Genomic DNA, 25,681 nt, shown 5'->3' with positions numbered 1-25,681 from the left:
GTAGGCTGCAGTCCATGGGGTTGCTAAGAGTCGGACAGGACTGAGCGACTTCACTTTCACTTTTTACTTTCATGCATTGGAGAAGGAAATGGCAACCCACTCCAGTGTTCTTGCCTGGAGAATCCCAGGGACGGAGAAGCCTGGTGGGCTGCCATCTATGGGGTCGCACAGAGTCAGACACAACTGAAGCGACTTAGCAGCAGCAGCAGCAGTATGTAGCAATCTTTTTTTTTTTTTCATTTTTTGCAGCTGCATAATCCTCCATTGTGTCACTGCTATGTGTTAATCACTCAGTCATGTCCAACTTTTTGTGATCCCGTGAAGTGTAGCCTGCCAGGTTCCATAGAATTCTCCAGGCCAAAATACTGGAGTGGGTTGCCATTCCCTTCTCTAATCACTGCTATAATTTGTTCAGTTACTCTCCTGTATATGGGTATTTCTTTCCTATATTTTGCTGTTTCAACAGTGCTGGAAGAATAACCTTGTGCAATTATACTTTCTGTATGGTTAGAGGTAGATTCCTAGAAATGAGGATGTTTGGTCAAATGATAAATACATATGTAGTTTTATTAGATATTCTGAGATATCCCTCCAAAGGGATATTACAAATTTTCATTACCATCAGCAGTTTATGGGTTGTCTGTTTCCCTCCAGCCTTGCCAATAAATTTATTATCCTTTTGATGTTTGTTATCTAGTGATGTCATCTCTCTCATTCTTGATATCAGTAATTGTGTCTTCTCTTTTGTTTTCCTTTATCATTCTGGCTAGAGGCTGATCAATTTTATTGACCTCAACAAGCTAGTGTTTAATTTTATTGATTTAAAAAATTTTGTGTTTTCTATTTTATATTGGATTTTGCTCTTATTTTTTTCTTTTGTTTACTTTGTGTTTGTTACTATTTTACTTCTAGCTACTTGAAATAGAAGCTGAGGTCAATTAATTTGAACCTGTCGTTTTTCTAATACAGGCAATTTAGTATTGTAAATTTTCCTCTAATACTGCTTAAGCTGCATCCCACAAATTTTGATATGTTGTGTTTTCATTTTTCAATGGAAATTATATACTAATTTCTTTTTAATTTTCTTCTCTTATCCAACAATTATTTAGAAATAGGCTATGTAGTTCCTAAATATTTGAGGTTTTTCCAGATATGTTTTGGTTATATATTTCTACAGTACTGACCTGGTCAGAGAACTTACTCTGTATGGTCTGAATCTTTTAAATTTATTGAATGTTCCTTTATGGCCCAGAATATGGTCTATTTTAGTAAATATATCTATTGATATATTTGGTTAATATATCAATAGAAAAAATTATGTATCTTTCTGTTGTCCTGTAAACTTTTCTATAAATGTCAGTTAGGTCTGCTAAGTCGCTTCAGTTGTGTCTGACTCTGTGCAACCCCATAGACAGTAGCCCACCAGGCTCCCCCGTCCCTGGGATTCTCCAGGCAAGAACACTGGAGTGGGTTGCCATTTCCTTCTCCAATGCATGAAAGTGAAAAGTGAAAGTGAAGTCGCTCAGTAAGTGTCCGACTCTTCGTGACCCCATGGACTGCAGCCCACCAGGCTCCTCCGTCCATGGGATTTTCCAGGCAAGAGTACTGGAGTGGGTGCCATTGCCTTCTCCACAGTTAGGTCTAGTTAGTTCATAATCTTGTTTAAGTCTTCTATTATATATCTTTACTTATTTTGTCTGTATTTGTGCTAAAATCTGACTGCAGTTATGGTTATGCCTCTCTCCTTGACATTCTTTCACAGTATTTTTGTTGTTACTGTTTTTTAATATACTACTAGATTCAACTTGCCAGTTTTTTTCATTTTTTTCATTAATGATACTGACCTATGATTTTATATTTTAATGCTGTAGTTTTATTATAGTTTCAAGGTTATATTTGCTTCATTAAATGAGTTAGGATAGCTTTTGTTCTTTTTCTGGTCTCAGGAAGAGTTTGTATAACATAAAGAATATCTGTACCTTGAATATACCTTAGAACATCTTTAAAACCTTTTTAACTAATGCCTTTTAGGGTAGAGCATACATTATATAGCATTTTATAGATCACACAAAATAGGCTTTCACAGACATCTTCACTATAGCTTATTCACACAGTTCCTTGTACCTGGAGAGGTCAACTTTCTCATTCACTTGTCCTTTCTCACTCATCATCTCCAGCCCCCTGTAATCTCTGTCAGAGGCCTATCCATTCTTCAAATATTTTCTAGAAGGCCATCTATCCCCCTCATAGTGACACTGCTGATCCCTTTCACCAGTTCCATGAACTCTCACCTTCAGGTGTCTAGTGCTTATCCATTTGGTCATGCCTACTCAAGAATCAAGCAAGGACTTCTTCCTTTAGGATGGGGCTGTGGGCTGGGTAATCTGTCTTAGAAACGTATAGTGAACTTAGTAGATACATATGTCTATAAGCCTATCAGCAAAATTTTTAAGCCTTTTACTAATGGAATTGGGGAACATGGTATTGCCTTGTTATTTTGGTATTATTAATGAGGTTAAACCTACTTTCAGATGTTTCAGAGGTTAAACCTAGCCAGTTGGGTTTTCTTTTTGTAAGCAGAGTATTTGTAAGCTTTTATCATTTGCCTTTTAGAGGTTCTTGATTTAGAGGTTCTTAGAAGTTCAATAACTTCTTATTGATTTCTACATACACACAAGCCTGTGAATAGTTCAGGGAATTTTGAAAGAAAAATAATATGGAAGTTGGAAAGTGTTTTTCCCACAAAGAATTTTAAAATTTTTGTCAAATCTCTTGATAGAGTAGAACTACTTGGGAAAAGTTAAATGGAATACAGATAGAGAGCCCATATGTTTCCACATATATGTGGGTATTTATATTAGGGTGGCAGTTAAAATTCATGGAGAAAAGTGAAAGATTCAGTGTGCCCAGGATCCTCAGCATGTTCAGTGATTCACTAGCAGGATTCACAAGGCTCAGTATACAGTTGTACTCACAGCTATGATTTATTACAAAAGAATGCAAAACCAAATCAGTGAAAGGAAAAAAGTGCATGGAGCAAAGTTCAAAATAAACTCTTGAAAACTTCCAATATTTCTCTGCCAGTGGAGTCCCACAGGATACACTTAATTCCTTCAATAATTTATGACAACATGTGTGAAATATTATTTATCAAGGAAGCTTATTAGATACTCAGCGCCCAAGGTTTGAGGGAGGTACCTTTTGCCTAGCATGCACCAAAATTCGAGACTCCCAGAAGGAAAAAAGGTGTTAATATTTAGCATAAACTGTATTGTTCACACAGAGAGTTTAGGCACAGTGAGCCAATCATAATCTGTTTTGGGAATAGTGGACACCTTCTTTAAATCCAAGTTAACAGAATCCAACCAAAGGCCAGCCTTGCAAGTAAGTCTTTATAAAGCTTGCAATCTTACATCTGCTATGCTAATTCTTTCTACACATTTGGTGAATGGTGTTAGAATAATTAGCTAATCATTTGGGAAAACAGATAATGTTATGTCACAATACATGTGATCAAATTTCAGGAAGATTAGATATCGTAAATATTTCAAAAGATGCAGAAGGATAAAGAAAAATAAATACTCATTTACCTAGAATGAATTTTGGCTTGTGATATGTAGAGGGAAATGCAGATGGATTCTTTCCCCATAATACCAGTATGTTTTATTAAGTAATATGCCCCTACTCCAACAATTTCCCATGTCTCTTTTATAGTATATGGTTATCTTCAAATATGTTTCTGAGGTAAATTCTCTTTGCTGTTAGAAGCATACAGGCTTACTTATTGCAGTTTATAATAAATATCGTGGGTTATCTGAAATGTAATATCTATAGTTCATACCTGATTACTCTCCAATTAATATTGTCATTTTATCTTATCTTTAATATTATTATATTGATTGAGGTAGAGGGTTACTAATATTCTCATATAACTCCTTTGAAATTCTCTTGGAGTTTCAAAAAGGAAAAGTGTGTTGGGCAGGCCAAAGAATATCTCTCTATGTTGCTATGTCAGATAGCATAATTTTTTTCTCATGACTACATTTTATTTACATATATGAATAAATGTTCGGAGAAGGCGATGGCACCCCACTCCAGTACTCTTGCCTGGAAAATCCCATGGACGGAGGAGCCTGGTAGGCTGCAGTCCATGGGGCCACTAAGAGTCGGACAGGACTGAGTGACTTCACTTTGACTTTTCACTTTCATGCATTGGAGAAGGAAATGGCAACCCACTCCAGTGTTCTTGCCTGGAGAATCCCAGGGACGGGGGAGCCTGGTGGGCTGCCGTCTATGGGGTCGCACAGAGTCGGACATGACTGAAGTGACTTAGCAGCAGCAGCAGCATAAATGTTACATATATATATATATATATATATATATATATACACATATAGTCATATATAACAGGTTCTTTGTCAGTTCATCTGTCAGTGCATATTTAGGTAGTTTCTGTGTCTGTCTATTGTGAATAACGCTGAAATGAACATGGAAGTACAGATATCTCTTAAAGATAGTGACTTCATTTCCTTGGAATATATACACCAAAGTGGGATGGGATCATGTGGTGATTTAAAAAAAAGTTTTGAAAAGCCTCCATGCTGCTTTCCATAGTAGCTACACTAATTTACATTCCCACCAACAGTGTATAAGAGTTTTGCTTTTATTTATATTCTTGTCAACATGTGTTATCCCTTGTATTTTTGATAATCATAATTCTAACTGGTCGAAGTGATACCTCATTGTGATTTGATTTGCATTTCCCTCATGACTAGTAATGTCATCTTTTCATGACATTAGTGATGTCATCTTTTCATGTAACTGTTGGCCATTTATATTTCTTCTGTAGAAAATTATTCAGGTTCTTTATCAATTTTAAAATCAGATTATTAGTTTTACTATTCAATTGTATGATTCCTGATATGTTTTAGATATTAGTGAAAGAGAAACTGTTAGTCTCTCGGTCGTGACCGACTCTTTGCGACCCCATGGAACGTAGCCTGCCATGCTCCACCGTTCATGGAATTCTCCAGGCAAGAATCCTGGAGTGACCTTCTTCAGGGGATCTTCCTGACCAGGGGTTGAACTTTCATCTCCTGCATTGCAGACAAATTCATTACCACAGAACCACCTGAGAAGCCTTCTGTTAATGTACTGTATCTCATTTGTTGATTTGTATATGATGAGCCATGCTTTCATTGCAGATATAAATCTCACTTGATCATGGAATATGGTCCTTTCAATGTACTATTGAATTCAGTTTGCTACCATTTTGTTTAGAATATTTGCATATAAAATTATTTTCATTGGAGAGTAATTACAATATTGTGATGGTTTTTGCCATATATTGACATGAATCAGCCACAGGTATACATGAGTGCCCACTATCCTTAACCGCCCTCCCACCTCCCTCCCCACCCAATCCCTCTGGATTGTTCCAGACCACCGGCTTTGGGAACCCTCTTCATGCATCGAACTTGCACTGGCATCTGTTCTACATATGGTAATATACATGTTTCAATGCTATTCTCTCAAATTATCCCACCCTTGCCTTCTTCCACTGAGCCCAAAAGTCTGTTCTTTACATCTGTATCATCTTTGCTGCCCTGAATGTAGGATCATTGTTACCGTCTTTCTAAATTCCATATATATGCATTAATATATGGTATTTTGGAGAAGGCAATGGCACCCCACTCCAGTATTCTTGCCTGGAAAATCCCATGGACAGAGGAACCTGGTGAGCTGAAGTCCATGGGGTCGCTAAGAGTTGGACATGACTGAGCGACTTCACTTTCACTTTTCACTTTCATGCATTGGAGAAGGAAATGGCAACCCACTCCAGTGTTCTTGCCTGGAGAATCCCAGGGACGGGGGAGCCTGGTGGGCTGCTGTCTATGGGGTCACACAGAATCGGACACGACTGAAGTTATTTAGCAGCAGCATACAGTATTTGTCTTTCTCTGTCTTACTTCATTCTGTATAATAGGTTCCAGTTTCATCTACCTCATTAGAACTGACTCAAATGTATCAAATGCATTCCTTTTATAGCTGTGTAATATTCCATCCTGTATATGTACCACAACTCCCTTATCCTTTGTTCTGCTGGTGAATATCTCTAGGTTGTTTCCATGTCCTAGCTATTATAAATAGTGCTAAAATGAACATTGGGCTACATGTGTCTTTTTCAATTCTGATTTCTTCAGGGTGTATGCCTAGCAGTGGGATTGCTGGGTTGTGTGGCAGTTCTATTCCCAGTTTTTTAAGGAATTTCCACACTTGTCCACAATGGCTGTACCAATTTGCATTCCCAACAACAGTGTAAGAGGCTTACCTTTTCTCCATACTCTCTCCAGCATTTATTGTTTGTAGACATTTTGATGATGGCCATTCTGACTGGTATAAGATGATACCTCATTGTTGTTTTGATTTGCATTTCTCTAATAATGAGTGATGTTGAGCATCTTTTCATGTGTTTATTAGCCATCTTTATGTCTTCTTTGGATGAATGTCTGTTTAGTTCTTTTGCCTGCTTTTTGATTGGGATGTCTGATATTCTGGTATTGAGCACATGAGTTGCTTGTATTTTTTGTATTATTTTTTATCAATTTATTTTAATTGCAAGATAATTACTTTATAATATCGTGATGGTTTTTCCATACATCAACATGAATCAGCCACAGGTGCACATGTGTCCTCCCATCCTGAACCCCCTACCTTCTTCCCTCCCCACCTCATCCCTTTTGGTTGTCCCAGAGCACCAGCTTTGAGTGCCCTGCTTCATGCATCAAACTTGCACTGGTCATCTGTTTTACATATGGCAAAATACATGTTTCAATGCTATTCTCTCAAATCATCCCACCCTCACCTTCTCCCACATAGTCCAAAAGTCTGTTCCTTACATATGTGTCTCTTTTGCTGCCTTGCATTAGCATTGTAATTACCATCTTTTTAAATTCCATATATATGGACTAATATACACTATTTTTCTTTCTCTTTCTGATTTACTTCACTCTGTATAATAGGCTCCAGTTTCATCCACCTCATTAGAACTGAGTCAAATGCATTCCTTTTTATTGAGTAATATTCCATTCTGTATATGTACCACAACTTCCTTATCCATTCTCAGCCAATGGACATCTAGGTTGCTTTCACGTCCTAGCTGTTGTAAATAGTGCTGCAGTGCATATTGGGGTACATGTGTCTCTTTCAATTCTGGTTTCAGTGTGTATGCCGATCAGTGGGACTGCTGGGTCATATGGCAGTTCTATTCCCAGTTTTTTAAGGAATCTCCACATTGTTCTCAATAGTGGCTGTACCAGGTTGCATTCCCACCAACAATGTAAGAGAGTTCCCTTTTCTCCACACCATCTCCAGTACTTATTGTTTGTAGACTTTTTGATGGTGGCCATTCTGACTTGTGTGAGATGATACCTCATTGTAGTTTTGATTTGCATTTCTCTAATAATGAGCGATGTTGAGCATCTTTTCATGTGTTTATTAGCCATCTCTATGTCTTCTTTGAAGAAATATCTGTTCTTTTGCCCACTTTTTGATTGGGTTGTTCATTTTTCTGCTATTGAACTGCATGAGCTGCTTGTGTATTCTGGAGATTAATTCTTTGTTAGTTGCTTCATTTGCTATTATTTTCTCCCATTCTGAGGGCTTCATTTTCACCTTGCTTATAGTTTCCACATTGTGTAAAATCAAGTAAGTTTAATTAGGTCCCATTTGTGTATTTTTGTTTTTATTTCCATTACTCTGGGAGGTGGGTCCTAGAGGATCTTGCTGTGATTTATGTCAGAGAGTGTTCTGCCTATGTTTTCCTCTAAGAGTTTTATAGTTTCTGGTCTTACATTTAGATCTTTAATCCATTTTGAGTTTCTTTTTGTGTATGGTGTTAGAAAGTATTCTAGTTGCATTCTTTTAGAGGTGCTTGACCAGTTTATCGAGCACCACTTGTTAAAGAGATTGTTTTTTCTCCATTGTATTGCTTTGCCTCCTTTGTCAAAGATAAGGTGTCCATAGGTGTGTGGATTTATTTTTGGGCTTTCTGTTTTATTGCATTGATCTATATTTCTCTCTTTGTGCCAATCCCATGCTGTCTTGATGACTTTAGCTTTGGAGTATAGTCTGAAGTCACGAGGGTTGATTCCTCCAGTTCCATTCTTCTTTCTAAAGATTGCTTTCACTATTTGAGGTTTTTAGTGTTTCCATACAAATTGTGAAATTATTTGTTCTAGTTCTGTGAAAAATATCATTGGTAGCTGATAGGGATTGCACTGGATCTATAGATTGCTTTGGGTAGTATACTCATTTTCACTAGGTTGATTCTTTTAATCCATGAACATGGTATATTTCTCCATTTATTTGTGTCATCTTTGATTTCTTTCATCAGTGTTTTAGATTTCTATATATAGATCTTTTGTATCTTTAGGTAAGTTTATTCCTATCTATTCTTTTCGATGCAATGGTAAATGGGATTGCTTCTTTAATTTCTCTTTCTGTTATTTCATTGTTAGTGTATAGGAATGCAAAGGATTTATGTGTATTAACTTTTTATCCTGCAACTTTACTACATTCATTGAAGAGCTCTATTAATTTTCTGTCTGTATCTTTAACGGTTTTCTATGTACAGAATCATGTCATCTGCAAACAATCAGAGTTTTACTTCTTCTTTTTCAATCTGGATTCTTTTCATGTATTTTTCTTCTATGAATGCTGTGGCTAGGACTTCCAAAACTATGTTGAATAGTAGTGTTGAGTATGGGCACTGTAGCCTTGTTACTGATTTTAGAGGAAATGCTTACGATTTTTCACCATTGAGGATAATGTTTGCTGTGGGTTTGTTGTATATGGCTTTTATTATGTAGGAGTATGTTACTTTTATGCCTTCTTTCTGGAGAGTTTTTGTCATAAATGGGTGTTGAATTTTGTCAAAGCCTTTCTCTGTATATTTTGAGATAATCATGGTTTTTATCTTTGAATTTCTAAACATGGTGGATCACATTGGTTGATTTGCAAATACTGAAGAATCCTTGCATCCCTGGGTCTTGTTCTCATGGGTGGGGCCATGCTCAGTAAATCTTTAATCGAATTTTCTGTTGATGGTTGGAGCTGTGTTCCCTCCTTGCTATTTCAGTTCAGTTCAGTTCAGTTCAGTCTCTTAGTTGTGTCCAACTCTTTGCAACCCCATGGACTGCAGCACACCAGGCCTCCCTGTCTATCACCAACTCCCAGATTTTATGCAAACTCATGTCTGTTGAATCGGTGATGCCATCCAACCATCTCATCCTCTGTCGTCCCCTGCTCCTCCCTCCTTCAATCTTTCCTAGAATCAGGGTCTTTTCAAATGAGTCAGCTCTTCGCATCAGATGGCCAAAGTATTGGAGCTTCAGCTTCAACATCAGTCCTTCCAATGAACATTCAGGACTGATTGCCTTTAGGATGGACTGGTTGGATCTCCTTGCAGTCCAACGGACTCTCAAGAGTCCTTACCAATGCCACAGTTCAAAAGCATCACTTCTACGGCACTCAGCTTCTTTATAGTCCTACTCTCACATCCATACATGGCTACTAGAAAAACCATAGCGTTGACTAGATGGACCTTTGCTGACAAAGTAATGTCTCTGCTTTTTAATATGCTGTCTAGGTTGGTCATAACTTTTCTTCCAAGGAGTAAGTGTCTTTTTATTTCATGGCTGCAGTCACCATCTGCAGTGATTTTGGAGCCCCCGAAAATACAGTCTGACACTGTTTCCACTGTTTCTCCATCTGTTTGCCATGAAGCAAGGGGACCAGATGCCATGATCTTAGTTTTCTGAATGTTGAGCTTTAAGCCAACTTTTTCTCTCTCCTCTTTCACTTTCATCAAGAGGCTCTTCACTTTCTGCCATTTGGGTGGTGTCATCTGCATATCTGAAGTTATTGATATTTCTCCCAGCAATCTTGATTCCAGCTTGTGCTTCTTCCAGCCCAGCGTTTCTCATGATGTACTCTGCATATAAGTAAAATAAGCAGGGTGACAATATACAGCCTTGACTTACTGCTTTTCCTATATGGAAACAGTCTGTTGTTCCATGTCCAGTTCTAACTGTTGCTTCCTGACCTGCATACAGATTTCTCAAGAGGCAGGTTAGGTGGTCTGGTATTCCCATCTCTTTCAGAATTTTCCACAGTTTATTGTGATCCATAGAGTCAAAGACTTTGGCATACTCAATAAAGCAGAAATAGATGTTTTTCTGGGATTCTCTTGCTTTTTCGATGACCAGCAGATGTTGGCAATTTGATATTTGGTTCCTCTGCCTTTTCTAAAACCCGCTTGTACATATGGAAGTTCACAATTCACATATTGTTGAAGCCTGGCTTGGAGAATTTTGAGCATTACTTAACAGCGTGTGAGATGAGTGCAACTATGCAGTAGTTTGAGCATTCTTTGGCATTGCCTTTCTTAGGGATTCGAATGAAAATGGACTTTTTTCCAGTCCTGTGGCCACTGCTGCATTTTCCAAATTTGCTGGCATATTGAGTGCAGTACTTTCAAAGCATCATCTTTTATGATTTGGAATAGCTCAACTGGAATTCCATCACCTCCACTAGCTTTCTTCATTGTGATGCTTCCTAAGGCCCACTTGACTTCACGTTCCAGGATGTCTGGCTCTAGGTGAATGATCACACCATTGTGATCATCTGGGTCATGAAGATCTTTTTTGTATAGTTCTTCTGTGTATTCTTGCCACCTCTTCTTAGTATCTTCTGCTTCTGTTAGGTCCATACCATTTCTGTCCTTTATCGAGCCCATCTTTGCATTAAGTATTCCCTTGGTATCTCTAATTTTCTTGAAGAGATCTCTAGTCTTTCCCATTCTATTGTTTTCCTCAATTTCTTTGCACTGATAACTGAGGAAGGCTTTCTTATCTCTCCTTGCTGTTCTTTGGAACTCTGCATTCAAATGGGTATATCTTTCCTTTTCTCCTTTGCTTTTTGCTTCTCTTCTTTTCACAGCTATTTGTAAAGCCTCCTCCCCTGCTATTTACCTGGGGCTAAACTATGGTGGAGGTAATGAAGATAATGGTGACCTCCTTCAAAAGAAGGAGTCCTATTATCATTCTTCCCTTGAGAACCCAGGAACAGTATTAAAAGGCAAAAAGATAGGACAGTGAAAGATGAACCCCCCAAGTCCTTAGGTGCCCAATATGCTAGGTAATCCAAGTCTATGCCACAACCAGTAATGCTGAAGAAGCTGAACGGTTCTATGAAGACCTATAAGACCTTTTAGAACTAATACCCCAAAAAGATGTTCTTTTCATTACAGGGGTGTTAAAAGTTTAAGTGAAGTCGCTCAGTCGTGTCCAACTCTTTGCGGCCCCATGGACTGTAGCCTACCAGGCTCCTCTGTCCATGGGATTTTCCAGGCAAGAATATTGGAGTGGGTTGCCATTTCCTTCTCCAGGGGGATCTTCCCGACCCGGGGATCAAACCCTGGTCTCCTGCATTGCAGGCAGATGCTTTATCCTCTAAGCCAGCAGGGAAGTCCTTCATTAGAGGGGACTATAATGCAAAAGTAGGAAGTCAAGAAACACCTTGGCCTTGGATTATAATAGAGTTTTGCCAAGAGAACACAATGGTCATAGCAAACACCCTCTTCCAACAACACAAAAGAAGACTCTACACGTGGATATCACCATATGGTCAATGTTGATATCAGATTGATTATATTCTTTGCAGCCAAAGATGGAGAATCTCTATACAGTCAGCAGAAAGAAGACAGGGATATGACTGTGGCTCAGATCATCAACTCCTATTTGCAAAAATCAGAGTTAAATTGAAGAAAGTAGGGACAACCACTAGACCATTCCAGTATGACCCAAATCAAATGCCTTACAATTATACAGTGTAAGTAAGAAATATATTTAAGGGACTAATTCTAATAGAGTGCCTGATGAACTAAGGATGGAGGTTCGTGACATCGTGCAGGAGACAGGGATCAGGACCATCCCAAGAAAAAGAAATGCAAAAAAGAAAAATGGCTGTCTGAGGAGGCCTTATAAATAGCTGTGAAAAGAAGAGAAGCAAAAAGCAAAGGAGAAAAGGAAAGATATACCCATTTGAATGCAGAGTTCCAAAGAACAGCAAGGAGAGATAAGAAAGCCTTCCTCAGTAATCAGTGCAAAGAAGTAGAGGGAAACAATAGAATGGGAAAGACTAGAGATCTCTTCAAGAAAATTAGAGATACCAAGGGAATATTTCATGCAAAGATGGGCTCAATAAAGGACACAAATGGTATAGACCTAACAGAAGCAGAAGATACTAAGAAGAGGTGGCAAGAATACACAGAAGAACTATACAAAAAAGATCTTCATGACCCAGATGATCACAATGGTGTGATCATTCACCTAGAGCCAGACATCCTGGAACGTGAAGTCAAGTGGGCCTTAGGAAGCACCACAGCGAAGAAAGCTAGTGGAGGTGATGGAATTCCAGTTGAGCTATTCCAAATCATAAAAGATGATGCTTTGAAAGTACTGCACTCAATATGCCAGCAAATTTGGAAAATGCAGCAGTGGCCACAGGACTGGAAAAGGTCAGTTTCCATTCGAATCCCTAAGAAAGGCAATGCCAAAGAATGCTCAAACTACCGCACCATTGCACTAATCTCACACACTAGTATGGAGAAGGCAATGGCACCCCACTCCAGTACTCTTGCTTGGAAAATCTCATGGACAGAGGAGCCTGGTGGGCTGCAGTCCATGGGGTCTCGAAGAGTTGGACGTGACTGAGTGACTTCACTTACACTTTTCACTCCCATGCATTGGAGAAGGAAGTGGCAACCTACTCCAGTGTTCTTGCCTGGAGAATCCTAGGGACAGAGGAGCCTGGTAGGCTGCCATCTCTGGGATCACACAGAGTCAGACATGACTGAAGCGACTTAGCAGCAGCAGCAGCAGCACACACTAGTAAAGTAATGCTCAAAATTCTCCAACCCAGGCTTCAAAAATATGTGAACCATGAAATTCCAGATGTTCAAGCTGGTTTTAGAAAAGGCAGAGGAACCAGATATCAAATTGCCAACATCTGCTGGATCATTTAAAAAGCAAGAGAATTCCAGAAAAACATCTATTTCTGCTTTACTGACTATGCCAAAGTCTTTGACTCTGTGGATCACAATAAACTGTGGAAAATTCTGAAAGAGATGGGAATACCAGACCACCTAACCTGCCTCTTGAGAAATCTGTATGCAGGTCAGGAAGCAACAGTTAGAACTGGACATGGAACAACAGACTGTTTCCATATAGAAAAAGGAGTAAGTCAAGGCTGTATATTGTCACCCTGCTTATTTTACTTATATGCAGAGTACATCATGAGAAATGCTGGGCTGGAAGAAGCACAAGCTGGAATCAAGATTGCTGGGAGAAATATCAATAACTTCAGATATGTAGATGACACCACCCTTATGGCAGAAAGTGAAGAACTAAAGAGCCTCTTGATGAAAGTGAAAGAGGAGAGAGAAAAAGTTGGCTTAAAGCTCAACATTCAGTAAACAAAGATATGGTATCTGGTCCCAATACTTCATGGCAAATAGATGGAGAAACAGTGGAAACAGTGTCAGACTTTATTTTGTTGGGCTCCAAAATCACTGTGGATGGTGACTGCAACCATGAAATAAAAAGATGCTTACTCCTTGGAAGAAAAGCTATGACCTATGACAGTATGTTAAAAAGCAGAGACATCACTTCACCCACAAAGATCCATATAGTCAAAGCTATTGCTTTTCCAGTAGTCATGTGCAGATGTCAGTGGGACTGTATAGAAGACTGAACACCAAAGAATTGATGCTTTCTAACTGTGCTGCTGTAGACGACTCTTGAGAGTTCTTTGGAGAGCAATGAGATCAAACCAGTCAATCCTAAATAAATCAACCCTGAATAGTCATTGGAAGGACTGATGCTGAAGTTGAAGCTCCAATACTTTGGCTACTTGATGTGAAGACGCAACTCAGTGGAAAAGACCCTGATGCTGGGAAAGATTGAGGGCAGGAGGAGAAGGTGACTGAGGATGACATCATTGGATGGCATCATCAACTAACTCAGTTGACATGAGTTTAAGCACAGTCTGGGAGATAGTGAAGGACAGGGAAGCCTTGCATTCTGCAGTCTAGAGAGTTGCAAAGAGTCGGGCATAACTGAATAACTGAAGAACAACAATAACTAGTCTCAGACACATCTTTATTAATCAAAATAGGAACTATTACAGTAAACAAATTTTTGCTGATTAGAAATGTTTGTTTATTCATTTAGCATAAAAAATCGTGATTTGGGATTCGACAACATCCTGGAAAGCATATTCTGCATCCTGCTGATTGTGGAAGCTTTTTCCCTGCAAAAAGCCTGAAGAAGTGGTAGTCGGTTCATGAGAGGTCAGGTGAATATGGCAGATGAGGCAAAACTTCATAGCCCAATTCATTCAACTTTTGAAGCATTAGTTGTGTGAAGTGTGGTTGGGTGATGTCATGGAGAAGAATTGGGCCCTTTCTGTTGACCAATGCTGGCTGCAGGCATTGCAGTTTTCAGTGCATCTCATCAATTTGCTAAGCATAATTCTGAGATGTAATGGTTTCACCAGAATTCAGAAAGCTGTAGTGGTTCAGACTGCTAGCAGACCACCAAACAGTGACCATGATCTTTTTTTGGCACAGGTTTGACTTTGGGAAGTGTTTTGGAGTGTCTTCCAACCACTGAGCTGGTCGTCACTGGTTGTTGGGTTGATTTCCTTTAGAATTGACTGGTTTGATCTCTTTGCAGTCGAAGGGACTCTCAAGAGTCTTCTCCAACACCACAGTTCAAAAGTGTCAATTCTTTGGTGCTCAGACTTCTTTATGGTCCAACTCTCACATCCACACATGACTACTGGAAAAACCATAGCTTTGACTATATGGACCTTTGCTGGCAAAGTGATGTCTCTGCTTTTCAATACACTGTCTAGATTTGTCATAGCTTGTCTTCCAAGGAGCAAAGCAAGTGAAAGTGAAGTAGCTCAGTCGTGTCCGACTCTTTGAGAGTGGACTATAGCCTACCAGGCTCCTCCCTCCATGGGATTCTCCATGGCAGGAATACTGGAGTGGGTTGCCATTTCCTTCTCCAGGGGATCTCTGACCCATGGATCAAACCCAGGTCTCCCACATTGCAGGCAGATGCTTTAATCTCTGAGCCACCAGGGAAGTTTAAGGAGCAAGCATCTTCTAACTTCATGGCTGCAATTGCCACCTGCAGTGATTTTGGCGCCCAAGAAAATAAAGTCTGTCACTGTTTCCATTGTTTCCTAATCTAGTTGCCATGAAATGATGGGACCGGATGTCATGATCTTAGTTTTCTGAATATTGAGTTTTAAGCCAGGCTTTTTCACTCTCCTCTTTCACCTTCATCAAGAGGCTCTCTAGTTCCTCTTTGCTTTTTGCCATCAGGGTGGTGTCATCTGCATATCTGAGGTTATTGATGTTTCTACCAGGAATCTTGATTCCAGCTTGTGCTTCATCTAGCCTGGCACTTTTCATGATGTACTCTGCATATAAATTAAATAAGCAGGGTGACAATAGACAGCCTTGATGTATTCCTTTCCCAATTTTGAACCAGTCCTTTGTTCCATGTCTGGTGCTTGACCTGCATACAGGTGTCGCAGGAGGCAGGTAAGGTGGTCTGGTATTCCCATCTTTTTAAGAATTTTCCACAGTTTGTTGTGATCCACACAGTCAAGGGCTGTAGCATAATCAATGAAGCAGACGTAGATGTTTTTCTAGAAATCTCTTGCTTTTTTGATGATCCAAAGTATCATTTCATTTAGGATGAAATAAATACTGCTTACCAGTCAGACAGATATAGGTCAGCATTCTTTTAATATTTAAAGCTTTTCTTTTCCCCATTGACTTTAAAGATGAAACAATTCATCCAAGCTGGTTTCCTCACATGTAACATGAAGGCAATAGTTTATTTCAATAATAGTTCATAGTGTCCAATATTTTTGTGAGTTAATACACAAAATGTTTAAAATAGGACCTTCCTTGGTTCAATAAATGTTAATGAGTTGTACTGTCTGTTCTCTAAATGAATTAACAATAAAATGTCTAACAGACATTTCAAAATCTCACAGTATAATCTGTCAGCTAGTAGTAGATTCACTCCTCTGTCAGTATCTTGAAATGAAGATTTCACTATATCCAGAATGACCACATAGGATTGCTAATATGACTTTGGATAAATCTGTAAATTTTTAGAAAAAATTAATAAGAATGAAACTACAAGTAAAGGTCACCTCCATGGGAGTGGAGATTTCTTTTTTGTTTGTGCTGAGGACAAAGTAGATGCTCATATATATAGTTGTTGAATGAACGCAAGGCACCAGCCACTTGAAGGAGGAGAAAGAACAGTTCAGAGAGGCAAAGAGATTCACATACACCCACAGATCTCAGCAGAGCTCAGACTCGCTTCTTTAAGCCTGGCATTCACCCAAGAGAGAGTATACTTTGGAACAAAGAAAACATAATCCACAGTTCAGCTAAGGCCATTGAAAGAACACAGTGAAAGACTTTCCTGTGACAACTGACATCTGTTGTCTCTAGATACAATATAGAATTGTCTCTAGATTTTTTCCTGTTATCTAAATATTGTACAGTTATCAGGTCTGACTCTTTGTGACCCCAATAATAAGTATCTAATAACAAGTAAAAGCTGATAGGTAAATATATGAAAATTCATGGTAAGAATAATGTTCCCTTTTCATTCTGGTAAGCATCAGTGATTTTCAGTAAATAGGGACTTTCTCCAAGATGAACCTCAGAGGATTGCAAAATCCCTCTCCTTTAGCAAAGAGAGAAGGTTCTTAAGAGGGTGGTTATAGTGGTGAGTGGTGAGAGATGAGCCCCCAAATTGATCCTCCCAGGGCATGAAGCCCAATTTGAGTGAAGAGGAGTGGACAGTCAGGATGGTGATTGAATTCCATGCCTACTGTTGCTGTAACAAATTATCACAATATTGCTGGCTTAAAAAAAAAAAAGGCAAAAAATAAAAACACTGAAGGTTGCACATAGGAAAGGGTTTCACTGGTCTGAAATAAAGGTGATAGGAGGACTTCATTCTTCCAAGAGGTCCTAGAGGAATCTGTCTCCTTGCCTTTTCCACCTTCTGGGTCTGCATGGGCCTTGGCCTCTGGCTTCCTTCTTCAAAACCAGCGACATCCTATCCACTGGTGGCATCTTGCATGCAACTTCACTGTGACACTAAATCTTCTGCCTGCTTCTTCCACATTTAAAGTAGCCTTCCATGGCATTGGCCAAGATAAAGCAGTGTAATCTTCCTTTACATTCAGGTGATTAGCAATCTTAATTCCATCTGTGACCTTAAGTCTCCTGTGCAAGGTGAAAGTGAAAGTGAAGTTGCTCAGTCGTGTCCGACTCTTTGGGACCCCATAGACTGTAGCCTACCAGGCTCCTCTGTCCATGGGATTTTCCAGGCAATAGTTCTGGAGAACAGGACATGGACGTTTTGGGGGGACTTTTATTCAGCCTACCAAAGCGAGGGTGTCATTTAGTTGGGTTTTAAAATGGGCAACAATACCAACAGGTTTGTGTTCAACCAGAGATGTTCTTAACCATGGCTGCTCTTTGCCCAACAGAGCACAAATGAAGGGGATGGAGACTACAGGGAGGACTTAGAAGTGCAGGAATCAGAAGTGCAGGAATCAAGAACCAGCAGATTACTGTCTTGGGGAAGGGAGTGTCTGGTGGGGCTGACTCCAAACAATGGCTGGGGGAAGTAGACTGGTGTGTATGGCAAGCGTGTGAGATCCCAATTGGTTCTAATCCTTGGCGTATTCCCACCCTGCCAAAGATGATGAGCCCTTGGAATCCCCTGCAAGAGACCTGACAGGAGCCAGGAAGAGGAGCCAGGACTGCCCCTACATGGTGCCTGACCCCTCGCTGTGGGGTGAGAAACAGGATTGTCTGAGCAGGTGCGGGTCCTGTCAGGGAAAGGTCCTCTTTCCTGGGCAACTGTGGGGACAGTGAAATGGTAAAGTGTGCCACCACAGCGACTGAGAGAACAGCAGTGTGGCAGAAAGAATGACGACACTGGCGCAGACAAGTGGTTTGTCTCCTCAGCCAGAGGTCTATCAGGGGCTGCCTTCCCTTAGAAGAGGGGCAGGGGCTCGGCCTCCACGGGCGCCCCTTCCCACTTTCCTCCAGCCCACGGCCCCTGAAGGTGAAAGCAGCCCCCCAGCCACCCGCGCCCAAGAAGGATGGCCAGCGTGATGGGGGAAGGGAGGGGGTGGACACCAAACACTCTGCAGGTTCACACACAAACACACACACTGCGGGGCGGCCTGTATCCATCCTCTGCTCCCTGCAGTGCGACCCCTCGCGACCCTCCCAGCCCCGGCCCGCGACCCCACTACGCTGCAGGGCCAGAAGCGTGGGGCGGGGGGCGGGGGGGGTGGTCACCCCACGGGGGGCAGCGGAGGGCTGGCGTGGCTCCGCCCCTCAGCCTGGCGTTCTTCCCGGCCCCGCCCACTCTGGGTCGGAACTACGGTGGGCCAGCGAGGGGGCGTCGAGCCCATTCGTGCCGTATCCCTCCGCCCCCCTTCCCGACACCCTCGCCGCGAGCCGTCGGTGCCGCAGCCTGCGCAGCCCCTACCCGGTTTGGCGCAGCGGCGCGGGAGGTGGGGACGCCTCTTTTCCATTCCGCCCGCACGGCGAGCGGTGGGAAGCGAGAGAAGAGCTGCGACCCTGCGCCTGCGAAGGCAAGTGGGGGTGTCGTGGGGCGACGACCGGCTCACAGCCTGTCCCTGGCAGCCTGAAGACGGGGAGGCGAGCAGAGCGGGATCCTTAAAGAGATGCGCAGCGCTGGGGGACCCCTGGCCCTGAGACGACGGCAACCGGCGCGGGCCGGGCCCGGGGTTGCGGGGTCTTGGCTGTAGGGGTTCCCTCGGATGCTGGGGAGGCGTGCGGCACGGACTAGTCCCTGGCGGGCTTTCCGGGTGCCTGTGCCCCGCCCTCGACTTGCCTGTGCGGGGAGAGGGCTGTGCGGGAAGCTGCTATGGGAGAAATGGCGGAGGGAGCCTGGGTGGGCGCTCCGAGGAGGTCGCCGGAGCTGGGACGGGAGCAGCCCGGGCTATGATTCTGTCAAGGGACCTGTCGGACCCCTCGTGCCGGGTGCTGTCCTTTCCCACAGGCACCTTTTTGATGCCAAAGTCTACTGTCTGTGCAGTAGGTCTGGCAATTTCAGGCCACGGGGTGCATCTGTAGAGAAGCTTGAGGAAAACGAGGGACAGGGAAAAAACCTATTTTTCTGAAAGTGTATGGGGGGTGGGGGTGGGCAGCAGCCGTTGACTGGGCATCTGATTCGGGGTCGGGTGATTGCGACCAGCACAGGTCAGGCATGCAGGAATATTTCGTAAATTTCTTGTCTACCAGGTTTTTACACACTTCCCTTGCCTTCCTTTCTCTTCGCAATCCAGAATTGGGGGTGGAAAAGATGTACTGGGAGGTAAAGGTGGGACAGAAATCATAAATTCAGGTACCACTGCACAACCTGTTTTCTAGAATATGTGGGCACCCTTCCCCCAAATTATGCTGCGTAAGGCAAAGGGATGTGGTGCACCTAGTGGTGAATCCTCATAATAGGAGAAGGGAGCAATGCGAAAAATGTGACGTCAAGAGATGCTGTTTGTTATCTTGACTGCTGAAATACAGGACCTAAATAAAATGAAAATATTCTACTAAGAGGGCTCTAAATATTGAAAGACAGTATATGAATTCCCATACTCGGTGTTGGTCTGTCCACCAGCCTCTTAGTTGCTACCTTGGTCTTCTGACTGTCTTTTTCATCTTTTGTCCATAGACCTTCTTTAAGGCTGGTTACTTCTGCAAGGAAGGAAAGAAGGAAGAGACTGAAATCTCTGAAGGTTTGTGCAAAGAGGAGCAATGCAGGGGACAGCTACAGAGGAAGATTGACAAGTGTTTTCCATCTAGTTGGGTGTCGCTGATTCACATCTCCTACTCTCTTTTAGATTTGCAGACTGCTGCAGAACCCCTTGACCATTTCCTGTCCTGCAGGAGTGTTAGGATTGTTGGGTAGGTGTGGATTGGGCAGTGAATGGGAGGAGCAGACCAGAGAGCAGGGACCAAGAGAAAGAAAACATAAGACAAATTAGACACTTAAACAAAAAGAGATATTTGTATTCGGGGTCAGGGTGTCTGCCTGTCAACCAAGCAGTCAGACTCCATTTTTACTGTATGTTTACTTATCCATAGGACAGCCTGCTGTTTGCATAAGGCTTAATACCACTGAAACAAAACAAGGAGAGGAAGATTGTGCCACATTAGTGCAGGTATGAGAGTGGGTACAGCTTTTGGGTGAGGTAGAAAAGACAAACAGGTCCAAGAATGATTAGGGTCTGGTCTTGGGGCTCCTCAGCCTCTCCCATTGCCAAGATACTTTCACACTATTTATGCATGTGTGTTGTAGCAAGCAAAGCAATGTGGCATCTCTGGAATTAAAGAGTATGTTTGGGTAAAATGAGGATGACAGAGAGACTTTCTAATAGCCTAACTTTCCCACCAAGCTTTTAAGGTCCAGTCTCTCTGTGTGAGTTTTTGCATGGAGTGACACAGTTGGAAGAGATTCAATGTCCCATGTTATTCTTGCTTCCTAGATTGACTTCCAGTGGCAGCTCTGGTGGTGTTGGAATTGCTGCTGACCATCACCATCGACAGGTCTGCACCCTGCCCTGGGGAAGCATCCATCCTCTCCCAGCTTGGTTGGTCTTCTTCTGCACTCTGTGATATTGGCTGGGACTGGTATTGGAAAGAGGCTGATTGAGTTCTGGACTGGTGATTGACTCTAACTTTTGTTTCCAACTATATTGTCTGAATCATCTAGAGATTACACAGTGTGAGGATTCAGAACTGTGACAGATCTGTGGTAGAGACTGAGACTTGGATTGAGGTATTTAACCAGGTCTTTTCTGTAACTTGTACTATGACTGGGGCTGAAGTTGAGCCTGTTGCCCAGGCCAAGCCTGAAAAGAAGCCTGGAGAAGAGGTTGTGGGTGGGGCTGAGAGAGAGACTGAAGTCCCAATGGTGGTCAGACCAAAGGTTAGGAACCAGGCAACATCTGGGGCAAGGTCGAAAACTGAGTCCAAGGCAACGGCTGGGGCAAGGCCTAAAACTGAGTCACAGACAATGGCTGGAGCAAGGCCCAGAACAGAGTCGCAGCCAATGGCTGGGGCAAGGCCTAAAACTGAATTCCAGGCAATGCCAGGAGCAAGGCCCAAAACTGAGGCCAGGGCAGTAGGCAGGGCACGTCCTAAGACTGAAGCCAAGGCAATCCCTGGAGCAAGACCCAAAGATGAAGCCCAAGTTTGGGCTCAGACTGAGTTTGGGGCTGAGGCAATGTTGCAATCAGAGGGCATGCCCCAAACCAGTGTAGTAGCCTGGCCATTGGTCAATACTGAGTCTGGGTCAGTCACTAAACCTATGGCCCTATCTGTGGATAGGGAACTGGTCAATGTGGACAGTGAGACCTTTCCTAGCTCCCAGGTTCAGACAGGAATCCAACCCTGGTTTGGGTCTGGGGAGGAAACTAGTATGGGGTCTTGGTGCTATCCCAGGGCTAAGGCCAGAGAGGAGGCTTCTAGTGAGTCTGGATTCTGGTCAGCAGATGAGACCTCTACAATGTCTTCTTTTTGGGCTGGGGAAGAGGCCAGTATCAGATCATGGCCTAGGGAAGAGGCCAATACCAGGTCTAGGCACAGGGCCAAACATCAGCCTAATCCCAGATCCAGGCCCAGATCCAAGCAAGATCCCTTTATTGATTCCTGGTCTGGGTCTGAGGAGGAGTCTGGCAACCCATTCTGCTTGTGGGCTGGAGAAAATACCAATAACTTGTTCAGGTCCAGAGTCAGGGATGAGGCAAATATGAGGTCCAAGCTCCGGACAAAAAGAGAGGACTTTTTTGAATCTGAGTCTGAAGACGAGTACTATAAGGAATCTTGGTTTTTGCCTGAAGAAGAGGCCAATAGTAGATTCAGACCCAGAGACAAGGAAGCGCCTAATACTGTATTGAAGCCCAGGACCCAGAAAGTTGTTAATAACAGTGACAGGGTCAAACAAGAAACCAGGTTTGAGGAGGAAGTCATTATTGGGTCCTGGTTCTGGGCAGAAAAAGAGGCCAGTATGGAGGCTGGAGCTTCAGCCATCTGTGAATCTGAGGCAGGGGCTGAGGAGGGGGCCATTGGTGGATCGTTGTTCTGGACTGAGGAAAATTCCAGTTTGGGAGCTGTGGCCAGAGAAGAGACCAGACCAGAGTCTGAAGAAGAGGCCATATTTGGGTCCTGGTTCTGGGACAGGGATGAGGCCTGCTTTGACTTAAATCCTCGTCCTGTGTACAAGGCTAGTCCCAGGTTCAGAGATGGAGCCGAGGAGGAAGTTAATGTATCATCCAGGCCCAAAACCTGGGAAGAGGTCACTGTCGAATTCAAACCTGGTCCTTGTCATGGGGTTGGCTTCCCATCCCCAAGCCCCTTTAGAATTCCTGAAGAAGCAACAACATCTGTATACACCGAACTATTTGAGGGAAAGCCCAAGAATGTGGAAGTTACCCCAGAAGGGGAAGAGCAGGAATCTTTGCTTCAGTCTGATCAGCCTGACTCTGAGTTCCCATTTCAATATGATCCATCCTACCGGTCAGTCAGGGAAATTCGGGAGCATCTTAGGGCCAAGGAGAGTGCACAGCCTGAGAGTTGGTCCTGCAGCTGCATACAGTGTGAGCTTAAAATTGGTCCAGAAGAGTTTGAAGAACTCCTCTTATTAATGGACAAAATTCGAGATCCTTTTATTCATGAAATATCTAAGATTGCAATGGGTATGAGAACTGCTTCTCAATTTACTCGTGATTTCATTCGCGATTCAGGTGTTGTCTCACTTATTGAAACCTTACTCAATTATCCCTCCTCCCGAGTTAGGACAAGTTTTCTGGAAAATATGATTCACATGGCTCCACCTTACCCAAATCTGAACATGATTGAGACATTTGTGTGTCAAGTGTGTGAGGAAACCCTTGCTCATAGCGTGGGTTCCCCTGAGCAGGTGCTTGGGTTAAGGATGCTTAGACACCTCACCTCAACTACTGACTATCACACACTGGTTTCCAATTATATGTCTGGATTTCTTTCCTTATTAACCACAGGCAATGCAAGAACAAAGTTTCACATTCTGAAAATGCTATTGAATTTGTCTGAAAATCCCATGGTGGCAAAAAAACTGTTTAGTGCCAAGGCTCTATCAATATTTGTGGGTCTCTTTAACATAGAAGAGACAAATGATAACATTCAAATTGTTATTAAAATGTTTCAGAATATCAGTAATATTATCAAAAATGGAACAATGGCCTTAATTGATGATGATTTCAGTCTTGAACCACTTATTTCTGCATTCCATGAATTTGAGAAGTTGGCTGAGGAACTGCAAGTCCAAATAAACAATCAAAGTGATCCTGAGGTAGGACAGCAAAGCTAATATGACTATCCACCTGCCTCTGATCAGCCTTATGTTCCCAAAGAACCCTGAGTAGTGCTTTGGTTTTCAGTCTGGTTTTTTATTGTAACTTATACTTTAATTCTGATGTTAACTTTGTCCAATTCTTTGTTTGAGCTGGATCATTTTGTGGATGCCAAATGATTATTAGTGCTGAAAAAATTTGTCGATATTTGTCTTGCTGTCCAGATTGCTGTATTTTTCAGTATTGAGCTTCTAGTGAACTGAGCTGCCTGTGTAAGTTACTCTGCTATTCATTGTTTAAACATATTGTTCTCTATTTGAGTCAGTGTTTTAAATAAAGTTCTGTGTGAAAAGTGGCAGAAGTGACCCTTCTTCAGTTTAAAATCTAGATATAGATACATCGTGCACAGTGACAGACAATTTGTAGTATGACATACATACCCTCATTGGAAAATCCCATTCCTGGAGCTTAAAGAGGAAGGGATTGCTGTGGGCTGTGGTACTTGAGGAATGCTTCAGAGAAGAGGGACTCAAATTGGTCACTGAATAGTAGGAGGAGACAACCCATTAGGTCATTCTTGGAAGTGAGTAGTGTGGTGTGAAGAAAAGTGTGTACCTAGAAAACTCTATTCTGGTAGCATGGGTATAACCTGTCTTCCTGGAATAGGTGAGACAAGTTTAGTGAGGGATGCAGTTGGAATGAGGCCACTTTGGAGAACTAAGTTGGCCAAATCTGTACATTTTGCAACTCAAAGTAGAGGTGCTGCTCAGTGCCACCTGAAGAGAGAACAAGTAGAGTAGAATAACAGTTAAATGGAGTCATGAATAAGATTTCCTTTGTGATCCTAATCCAAGGAAATTATTAAGGAAATACCATACAGCTATTAAAAGAGATCTATTTATTGGCATGGAATGACACTGATGCTTTTATATCTGGTGACATAGACAAGACTGTGACATCATCTATGGAAAATTATTAATAGATTCCATTTTTAAAACCTGTATGTAAACAGACACAATTCCTGTTCAATTTCAGTAATGACTTTCTAAGAAACTTCACATATTCCATATTCTGGAAGAAAATACTGTGCTAAAGAAGTTTTCAGAGACAGGCATTGGGGAGATACAAAATAAGACAATGGTTTTACCTTTTAATATGCTTATATCTAGTGCTTTAAGTTATAGGTGGACACGTTGGAAGGGATATAGTTATGTAAATGAACATGTGTTAAAATAATCTTTTAGAGATTAAACTCATTTAGAACAGTTGAAAAGGAATGAGACTTCAGAAAAACTAGCTTATGAAATGTTTTAAAGAAAAGTAAAATTACAAAGGTTGCTAAGTTTCTATTAGTCTCTTGATTGTATGAAGATGGCAGCCTTTTGACATGACTGTTACATACAAAAGATCATCACATTTCCTTTTGTAGTGGACAAAGTGGACAACAAAGCTCCAGAAGCAGATAGTGGTAACACTGTGAATGTACTTAATGCCATTGAATTATACACCTTAAGATGGTTAAAATCGTAAGTTTTATGTTATGTGTATTTTCCACAAAATAAGAAAAATATCATACCATACCTTCAGACAAGAATTGCAGAAGTCAGGGATAGGTTTGGTTTGGAGAGGGAATACAGATTTGTGGGAAATACCATATGTCTTGTTATTTTTAGACATGGTGAAAATGTTTTGTCTGAGGATGCTGTTAATTTTTGAAATGGTAAATTTATGATTCATAAGTTAGAAATCACTGCAGATGGTGACTGCAGCCATGAAATTACAAGACTCTTGCTCCTTGGAAGAAAAGCTATGACAAACTTAGTGTATTGAAAAGCAGAGACATCACTTTGCCAACAAAGGTCCATATAGTCAAAACTATGGCCCAGTAGTCATCTATGGACATGAGAGTTGGACATAAAGAAGGCTGAGCACCAAAGAATTGATGTTTTTGAACTGTGGTGTTGAGAGTCCCTTGACAGCAAGGAGATCAAACCAGTCAATCCGAAAGGAAATCAACCCTGAATAGTCATTGGAAGGAATGATACTGAAGCTGAAGTTCCAATACTTTGGCCACCTGATGTGAAGAACTGACTCATTGGAAAAGACCCTTATGTTGGGGAAGATTTAAGGTGGGAGG

The 25,681-nt window shown here is 41.8% G+C and overlaps 2 protein-coding genes across 8 annotated transcripts in view; both read left to right on the top strand.

Moving 5' to 3' along the window:
• Positions 1-23,899, top strand: part of GPRASP2 (G protein-coupled receptor associated sorting protein 2) — an 85,058-nt gene extending 61,159 nt beyond the window's left edge. For 6 of the 7 annotated variants that reach the window (XM_059883953.1, XM_024988666.2, XM_059883951.1 and 3 more), the window contains 3 exons: positions 19,884-19,947; positions 20,053-20,116; positions 20,698-23,899. In XM_059883953.1, the coding sequence (XP_059739936.1) occupies positions 21,024-23,561 (2,538 nt within the window). In that variant the 5' untranslated portion in view covers positions 19,884-19,947; positions 20,053-20,116; positions 20,698-21,023 and the 3' untranslated portion in view covers positions 23,562-23,899. The remainder of the gene's footprint in view (positions 1-19,883; positions 19,948-20,052; positions 20,117-20,697) is intronic. The other variant, XM_059883954.1, reaches the window with a different exon arrangement.
• GPRASP3 (G protein-coupled receptor associated sorting protein family member 3) overlaps positions 1-25,681 on the top strand; it is a 108,179-nt gene that overhangs the window by 61,159 nt on the left and 21,339 nt on the right. The gene's annotated exons all lie outside the window — the stretch shown is intronic.

This window comes from Bos taurus, chromosome X (genome assembly GCF_002263795.3).
Source record: "Bos taurus isolate L1 Dominette 01449 registration number 42190680 breed Hereford chromosome X, ARS-UCD2.0, whole genome shotgun sequence".
Taxonomy (NCBI): Eukaryota; Metazoa; Chordata; class Mammalia; order Artiodactyla; family Bovidae; genus Bos; species Bos taurus.
This window is presented reverse-complemented; position numbering and strand designations above follow the sequence as displayed.